The sequence below is a fragment of the Stenella coeruleoalba genome (genome assembly GCF_951394435.1).
Source record: "Stenella coeruleoalba genome assembly, chromosome: 3".
Lineage (NCBI taxonomy): Eukaryota > Metazoa > Chordata > Mammalia > Artiodactyla > Delphinidae > Stenella > Stenella coeruleoalba.
In genome coordinates this window covers 44,381,020-44,390,763 of record NC_137148.1, presented here as the reverse complement: position 1 = coordinate 44,390,763, position 9,744 = coordinate 44,381,020, and the positions used below count along the sequence as shown (strand labels likewise).

The window sequence follows — 9,744 nt, the reverse complement described above, 5'->3', positions numbered from 1 at the left end:
GTTTGCAAAGTCAAACTCATAAGAACAATACATTAAGAATGAAAAGTCAAAGCTGGTTAGAGAAAATAGACCCGGAAGGTAAATCGGGGAGGCAGTGGCCCTTTTGGCAGTGTTACCCATAGCTCACACTAGCTTCCTTTCATCTTGCTTTTATATCCCCCATTGCATCATCATAGTTATCTAGACACTGCACCAAAGCAGGCTGACAGCCATGTGTGGGTTGCCTAACTACAGTAACCTGAGATTTGGCCATCTGGTAGGCAATTCTCTCCTTATGAAGGAAGGTCTACTAATGATTTGTATCATCATCATTATTATTAATACCTCAGAGGCAACCCCACCAGAAATGCTGAGCACTGTTGGAATAGGACATGGGTGGTGCCAATGTGTACCTTTAAATATCTGTCATCACAGCACAGGCTCCCCTCTTTGAAGGCAGCTCTGAAGTGTTTTCAGCCTGTTCATTCTCTCTCTTGCCCACCAGAGTCTGGTACTTACTCTATATTTAACTTCTGTTCACTCATCTGGAAGATTCTGGCCAGCACTATGACTGACGATGAGCTGTCTGCCTTGGTGGTGGATAATGGGTCAGGGATGTGCAAAGCAGGCCTTGGCGGTGACGACGCCCCCCGAGCTGTGTTCTCTATGGTAGGGCACCCCGGCACCACGGGGTCATGGTAGGCATAGGCCAGAAGGACCGCGACATGGGGGATGAGGCCCAGAGCAAGAGAGGCATCATGACCCTGAAGTATCCCATTGAGCACGGAGTGGTCACCAACTGGGACCATACGGAGAAGATCTGGCACCATGCTTTCTACAACGGGCTCCGCGTGGCACTGGATGAGCATCCCATCCCCCTCACCAAGGCATCCCTCAGCCCCAAGATCAACCAGGAGAAGACTCAGATCATGTTCGAGGCTTCCAACACACCTGCCATGTATGTGGCTATCCAGGCTGGACCCCAGGCATCGTGACGGATTCCGGAGATGGGGTCAATCACACTGTGCCCACCTACGAAGGCTATGCCCTGCCCCATGCCATTCTTCGGCAGGATCTGGCCGGCAGAGACCTCCTGAAGATCCTAACAGAATGAGGCTACAACTTCACCACCACAGCTGAGCGGGAGATTGTTCGCGATGTCACAGAGAAGCTCTGCTACGTGGCCCTGGACTTTGAGCAAGAAATGGTCAGTGCTGCTTCATCCTCCTCACTGGAGAGAAGCTACGAGCTTCCCGATGGGCAGGTGATCACCACTACGAATGAACGCTTTCAATGCCCCGAAGCCATTTCCAGCCCTCCTTTCTGGGCACTGGGTCCAGTGGGATCCATGAGACAACGTTCAACTCTGTCATGAAGTGCAATGTGGATATTCGCAAGGATCTGTATGCCAACACCATGCGCTCTGGAGGCAGCACTATGTACCCTGGCACTGTTGACTGGATGCAGAAGGAAATTGTAGCCCTGGCACCCAGCACCGTGAAAACCAAGATCACAGCTTCCCCCCGGAGCGGAAGTACTCCGTTTGGATTGAGGGCTCCATTCTGGCCAGCCTGTCCACGTTCCAGCAGATGTGGATCAGTAAGCAGGAGTATGATAAGGCTAGTCCTCCCATCATCCACAGGAAATGTTTCTGAATGGGCTTCCATGCCAATGCGTTTACACTGTCCCCAACTTCTAGGTCATAGCAATGGTTCTGCTTTTATCCACTTGCAATTGAGTCAAGGTAAATCTTCCACTCTCGCTAGTGGGTAAACCAGCAAACTCATCTCCATCCAAGTACTGTGGGCTCCCCACCAGCTAACCATATCTTGACCTCTATCAATTTAAGGAGGATTCTGAGATCCTATTCTATTTTCTTTACCTTTAGGGTTCAAAGGCATGTAGACTTGCTTAAATGAAAATAAGTGACAAGGAGTAAAATGAGGAATGTCCTTTCAGAATTTTCAAGCTTTAAATACTAGTTCTTGCTTAAAATATTTAACCATAGCAGGCTGTACCACCCTGTAAAAAATGTATATGTATTTAGCAAACATGTCTTATTAGAATTTTGGTTTTGTTTTACTTCTTTCTAGAGAGATAATGAACTATATGGATGAAGAAAATCCATATTTACATAAGCACTAAGGAACTATTTTATCTTAAAATATACTGATAAATCTGGCTATCTGAGCAGCTAATGTGAATTTCTTAATTCCCCAACAGTCACCATTTTAGTGACTCCTTATTTTGTTTTCCTTATTAAATTAGCATAATGAAACAGCAGTGTTCCATTAATATTGTTTATAAATCAACTATTTTCAGCTCAGAATGGAGTTCTGCTGGTCAAACACATATTTTAATGTCTCACTTATTGAACTTCATTATACTTGTAAAACAGCAAAACTACTACAGCTAAGGCCTAACTTTTAAAATAGAAAGAGAGAGAAAGATACTGTAATATCAAATTAATGAATGTCAGTATGCTGCAGCTTGACACGGATAATTGTATTTCTATTGCTCAGCATAATAATGCACGTCTTGAATAATTTCTATAGGCCGTGATTTTGGATATTTCTCTTATCAAGGATTTCACTGTGGGAAAACATAGCTGCAGCATCTTTGAAAATTATAAATTCTAGTATCAGTATAGTATTTCCAATTTTATTACTGGAAAGATTTTACAATAATTCTGTTTTATTATGTCCAGTAACTAGCAATACCTCTTAATGTGAAGTGTCTCTAAGATATCAACATCTTAGAAAACATCAGTGCGTCTTCCTATGTTCTCTAAAATTTTGTAATGAATCTAATGGTGATTTTCAACCAATTTTAAGTACTAGCACATTTATTTCAGTCTATTCCGTGGTTTGCCATTATCTGAATATCAGAGATATTTGTATTTTTCAGGGGTCTTTTTCTGAAATTTTAGAATATTTGGAGGGTTGTTGCTTATTAAGGCATTATCACATTCTCAGGAAAAGAGGAATTTCTTCTCTTTTCGTTTTAGTTAGGAAGCTTATATTTGTGTTTTAAATCTCTAAATTGGAGTCTTTATGCATTTTTTGCTTAAAAATTTTCAAAGAATTTGATTGTTTCTTATTTTCTTTTATATGACAACACAATTGTTAATTCATTTAACCAAAATTAACCTCCAAAGGCACTTTATTTTATGACTTAGAGTTTTCTTCCTTCTTTAATTAACTTTAAATAAACTAAAATTAATTCATACCTGAATTTCCTATAATTTCTCCTCAGTTCTTCCAAATAAATGTAGAATGATCCAGAGAGAACCACTTTTTATATGTGTAACCTATTTATCCGTATGTTATAATTTTATACCTGATACGTTTGACCATGTAAACATTAACAGGAAATTTAAAAAAAAGAAGGAGAGCTAGTAGATAAGGTTATACATTCCTTGTAATCTCAGTTAAGTTAGGTTTTAGTGGATGAACTGGTCTTCAGGTCATTAGTAGGCAGAGATAATAGCAATAATAATAATAGCTTGAATTTATATGCTGCAACAATTCCCGTTTGCAGAGTAGTTCTCACAAACACTCTGACCTACACTGTCAATTACCAGAAAAAAAACATATCTCCCCATCCACAGAAAATTTCTGGGACAGGTAAGGTGAACCTCCAAGAGAGAGAACTACTGAGCCCTGGATCATTAGCTGAAAATATGACTTCCATAATGCAAACAAATTTAAACCTAGGGTCTTCTGGATATTCTCCTATTCATCAATGCTGACTGAATGATGGATGAATTTAATGAGGAAACATTCTATCTTGCAATTTTAAATTTTAGAATCAATGCCATCTTTTTTTTTTTACATCTTTATTGGAGTATAATTGCTTTACAATGGTGTGTTAGTTTCTGCTTTATAACAAAGTGAATCAGTTATACATGTTCCCATATCTCTTGCGTCTCCCTCCCTCCCACCCTCCCTATCCCACCCCTCCAGGCGGTCACAAAGCATCCAGCTGATCTCCCTGTGCTATGAGGCTGCTTCCCACTAGCTATCTACCTTACGTTTGGTAGTGTATATATGTCCATGCCTCTCTCTCGCTTTGTCCCAGCTTACCCTTCCCCCTCCCCATATCCTCAAGTCCATTCTCTAGTAGGTCTGTGTCTTTATTCCTGTCTTACCCCTAGGTTCTTCATGATTTTTTTTTTCTTAAATTCCATATATATGTGTTAGCATACGGTATTTGTCTTTCTCTTTCTGACTGACTTCACTCTGTATGACTGGCTTGTTATTCACCAGTGGTTCACCAGATGGCACAGCACTGAGATAGCCTTTACAGATGAATTTCACACCGTTGTAAGTGATTCCCACCCTCCCTGGATGAACTTTTCCAAGGAAAAGTGATAAGTTCCTCCTTTGTGCTCCCACTGTATCATTTGCATGCATATAGCATCATCGCACCTATAACATGTGTCCACACTCTCCCACCCTCACCCATCAATCAGTGTCTGGAGGACAGAGACAGGGATAGTATTCGTCCACCTTTGAACCAACCAAGATTTTCCTAATGCCAGACATAGATGATTAACTCAATAAATGTGGTTTGAATGAATAAACGAGTGAATTCGTGGAGTCTGGTATACATCATGAATGTCACAGTTTTGCATTATCTATTTCTTACCACTCTATTCTCAGCTCCTGTCTGCTAGTATCTGTCACTTTTGCTGTGCTGTCCTTCCTCTAAAGCGTATTTTTTCTTTTTCCTTTCTTTATCTCTTCTCTTTTCCATTCACTTCTCCTATGCCTCTCAGCCTACAGAGCTGGATTTTAAAAGTTTTTGCTTGTCAATAAAAGTTTCCCGTTATTCTGATTTATCAAAGGATCAATCAACCTCATCTTTTGGAGTGTGAGCTAGTTATGAAGCTACTAAAATTTTAGCCTAAAAAAAGAAAGAGAGAGAAGAAGAACAAAGAGGGAGGGAGGGAGGGAGAGAGAAAGACAGGAGAGAGAGAGAAAGAAAGGAAGGAAGAAAGGGAGGGAGGGAGGGAGGGAGGGAGGGAGGAAGGAAGGAAGGAAGGAAGGAAGGAAGGAAGGAAGGAAGGAAGGAAGGAAGGAAGAGAGAGAGAGAGAGAAAGAAAGAAAGAAAGAAAGAAAGAAAGGAAGGAAGGAAGGAAGGAAGGAAGGAAGGAAGGAAGGAAGGAAGGAAGGAAGGAAGGAAGGAAGAAAGGAAGGAAGAAAAGAAAGGCTTTTCAGTGAGTACAATAGCATATTCAGCTCTTCTAATTTATTCACATTCTTGCTGGTATTTTTCTCTTTTTTTCTAAACTCCAAATTGCTCTAGAGTTGAGTTTCAGGCATCTGACTCCCTAATAACTCAGACATTATAATATATTGAAAAGTCTACTTTTCTGGTAACTATTCACAGCTTCCTTTCAGAATTTACAAAAGATTCTGTTCAAAAAATGTTTTTTGAAGTTAGAGACTAAGCATGCGGTTTGGCCAACACTGCTTCCAGATGTTGATAAGTATAGTTGGAATGTCTTTAGGGATATATATATATACATATCAGTAGAGAGTCTGCTCATTAAAATTAACTGATACTTTAAGACTTCCTTTTTAAATATGAAGGACCTGTCTGAACTATAGCTGTCATTTTTTTAAAACTAACACCATAAGTAATAAAAAACTATAGAGGCTCCTTGAGCTGCCTGCCTTGTTTTTCATCTCATTCCAAATCTGCTGTTCTAACCATATTAAAATTTTAGACTCAGTTAAAGCTAGTCAACAGATGTGCCAGTGTGATATGATGACAGACATTTTATCTAGACACCACCCTAACACTACTTGAAAAATGGAGAATCTTATTTAATTGGCTATTTGACAACATGTAAGTCAAGAGTCAAGTTGTTCTCTCTGGGATGGGGAATGAGGCCTTTGTAACCATATACATGCCATATGACACAGCATCTGGTGAAGAAGGGAGAAGATATGATACAAAGACACAGCAAAAAGGAGTTAACTTCGCACTCATACCCCCTTCATGGGGGTGTTGCAGTAAGAGAGGTTTTTCCTAGCTATTTTATAGGTTGGGGGAGAACAGAGAAAGCCAGACACCAACATGATATTTTAACTTCATGTCTCCTGAATATTCTCCATGGCCCACTCAGAACATCCCCGAATATTACCCCCTGTTCTTTTAATTGAGAAATAGTAGCTACTCAACATTGTTTACTCTTTTCCATACCTGGATCATGAGGTAAAACCAGGCCTCAACGGTGAAGAGAAAGCTATGTTTACCAGTAACAATGCTGGGATCTTCTAGGGCAATCCGCAGTGTTTATAGTTCCAAAAAAGGAAGGCTTCCACAGAAATATAAACTTTTTATAAATCTTCACTTACCCGAGTAATAAGAGCTTATTATATGTGAAAACTACAATTTATAGATAATGAGTTAGTAAAATGCCAGAAGAAATCATAAATATACCCCTATTTATTAAAAAATGGTATTAATTTAATGATGAGAATCAAAACATTACATCCTTGGCTACATAGTCAGTTTTATCAAAATGGAAGAAATTATCTGCAGCAAAATAAACACAAAATATACAATTTTTAAATTTTGATGGTCTCAGAGAAACAAAAGTTGAAACAGAGAAAAAGAAACTGTATCAATTTAAAAAAGAGATGGTAAAAGTAACAAGAACATTCTTTCCCTTCACCTAGTCTCAGAACTACTTTATTAATGTTTGACACTAGGTATGGCACTTAGTGATTTGACTCATCAGCCAAAACTACAAATAATAAAAAATAAAATTATCAAATCTCTCTGGTAGTAGGAAATACAAATCAACAAAGCTTTGTGACCAGTTGGGATATTAGGGAGAAGGAGGAAAGGGAGAGGAGCAGTTTAGAGCATAAATGATGTCCATCACAATATTCAAGCCATCACTGGGCTTCCCTGGTGGCGCAGTGGTTAAGAATCCACCTGCCGATGCAGGGGACATGGCTTCGAGCCCTGGTCCAGGAAGATCCCACATGCCGTGGAGCAACTAAGCCCGTGTGACATGACTACTGAAGCCCGCGCGCCTAGAGCCCGTGCTCCACAACAAGAGAAGCCATCGCAATGAGAAGCCCGTGCACCGCGACAAAGAGTAGCCCCGACTTGCCGCAACTAGAGAAAGCCCGCGTGAAGTGACAAGGACCCAACGCAGCCAAAAATAAATAAATATTAAAAAAAAAATTCAAACCATCACCAATTTGAGTAGGCATGACTTCCATATTTGAGTCACCATGGCCAATAATTATACCCAGTCTGCTTGACTGCTCTTCCAACATTGGCCCCGCAAAGGGACTCTAATCACCCACAGTCAAGAAGGCAGGATGGGTATGTTAGACAGCGATCGACTCATTTAGCTAACCAGCATCTGAGCATTCCTTTAAGTTAGCAAGAATTCCCATTTGTGGGAACATTAGCTGGAGGCAAGGCCCAGGCTCACACTCATTCACTAGCAGCTAGAGCTTAGACTTAGTCTATCAGATGCTCCAATGTGAAATTTTGACACTTGCAATCTGAGAAAGTGACCTGAATATGCAAGAACTGTTGAGAAATTATTCACAGCCTCAGCGACACAGGGAGGCCATCAACGGCTACCATGGCATGGTCCCATGGTAGAATCCTAACCAGACTATTGCTTTGGCATGACTTTAACTAATTTTCTTATTTTCTAGACTCTCCAATTAGTTTCTGTCCATTTTTGAGTGGAATCTATAAGTTACTCATCATCCTTCTAAAACTTTCTTTTCTGGTTTAAACTATCTAAAGGCAATTTCTGTTGCTTAAAATCAAGTATGCTGACTGAAACATATTTTGATACCAGAGAATGAAATTGCAAGTAACAGACCCTTAAAGAAATGGGCAAATCTAGGATTGGTCATCAGGCCCAATTCAGGCTGAAGGCAATAAAAAAATCCCTCTAGTATTCAGGAAAGCGCATCTTGTGTCTCATGGCAGACATGAGAAACAGTTCATTAAAGTATCTCCTGGGATCACTTAAAATGAAATGCTTTTTGAGGGCAAGGCTGTGGAGGACCAACCTTTCACTGTCATGGAACAATATAAAGGATGTGAGTAATTCTGTGTAGAGGGGTGGATGGCCTCTTCTTTTGGGTCTGGCCAGTTTAAAAGACAGAATAACAAAGGCAAGTTACTACATATATCTTAAAGCACAGACTGAGCTGAAAGAAATTTTAGCTATTAGAGACATAAGGCTAAAGTACCTAAAAAACAAACTCCACTGATTGAATTCACAGATTCACTAGGATGTTCGTGTTAAATGTAGAGCAGGGCTTCCTTGGTGGCGCAGTGGGTGAGAGTCCGCCTGCCGATGCAGGGGACACGGGTTCGTGCCCCAGTCCAGGAGGATCCCACATGCCGCGGAGCGGCTGGGCCCGTGAGCCATGGCCGCTGAGCCTGCGCGTCCGGAGCCTGTGCTCCACAACGGGAGAGGCCACAACAGTGAGAGGCCCGTGTACCGCAATGTAGAGCAATGGTGGAAAAGGATGGGATCCAAGAATTGGAGTGGAGCTATTTAGGAGGATTTGAGAACTAGGAGACTCCAAACATCCAGCCACACCCCCTTGTAGCCAAAGCAACATCTTTTCCTCATCTGATGAGGCCTTTACCATTTGGTTGCACAAATATGAATGAAATAGCCTTAGATGTTGGAGGTATCTGGAAAGGAAAAGTTAATTTTATCAGATAGGGTCCTTGCAGGTAACATATAGAATAACCAAAGGGTTTTAACTGAAAAGAATTTAATTTAAAACTATTTACAAAGGTCTAGGCAGGATTAAGGAACACACAAGGAATGAGGAGGCATTCTGTGCTAACAGCTGGAAGTCATTATCATCACTAAGCCCAAAGGAGCAAGTAAAGGGAGCCGTGTGACCAGAACCCAGTGAGAGCTGTCCAGCAAGACGGCCACCCAATGGGAGCTGTGGTTATAGAGGAACACAGTCCCATCCAGTACCCTGGCAAAAGAAGAAAGAGGAAGGGAAAATAAAAACTCTGAACTATCTTCCCTTTCACTGCCCAAGATCCTCTGTTTTCCATTGACCTAAACCAGTAAGAAGCCATAGGGCAGGTGACATAGACCCAGAGGTCAGCCAGCAAATGCACCGAGCCAGACAGAGAAGACAAAGAACCAATGGGAAGGAGCAAACACATAATGACCAGCACCCCCATTCTTCTCATGCCCCTCTCCACAGACACCTCTACGATTTCTAGACCCAGAGTCAGACCCCAACATGACTGAGGGTACTCACTTCTGAAGTCAAAATCTGGAGGAAAGGGCTTACCTGCAAAAAAGGAAATGTAGGATTTTGCTAACCTCTTTAGACAAAAATCTTGGAAATCTGCATACAAAGAGTGTTCTGCTCTTTGTAAAGAGAAAAATCTGATAAAAAGTGTGCTCTACCAAAGAAAGAAAAGCATAGTTTTACATCAGACTGAAGTTATACTTGGGAGTTTTCTCAGTGAGTGTGCTGCATTTAATGTGATAGCTATAATAATTGATAGTGGTTCCAATTGTGTGCTGCCGTAATTGGTGGAAACTTGGACTAAGTGCTGGGCCCTATTAGGGGAAGTTGAGATGCTGGAAATTCCATACTATAATACTGAGAGAGGAATCAAAAGATTCTGCAAGATAGGAATAAGAGACTAGATTGATCATATACTCCTCTCTCACACTCCCTAATTATGTTCTCCTAGCAAGCTTGGAGTATATACCTTTCACCA

General features: G+C 40.9%; 1 protein-coding gene across 1 annotated transcript; it reads left to right on the top strand.

The window, feature by feature from the left end:
- The first annotated feature begins 328 nt into the window (after nucleotides 1-328).
- Nucleotides 329-2,142, top strand: ACTBL2 (actin beta like 2). The gene is given in 5 exon segments (XM_079917968.1): nucleotides 329-954; nucleotides 957-1,090; nucleotides 1,094-1,283; nucleotides 1,286-1,497; nucleotides 1,500-2,142. Coding segments are annotated over 5 exon segments (951 nt in total). The 5' UTR covers nucleotides 329-674; the 3' UTR covers nucleotides 1,635-2,142.
- The last annotated feature ends 7,602 nt before the right edge of the window (nucleotides 2,143-9,744 follow it).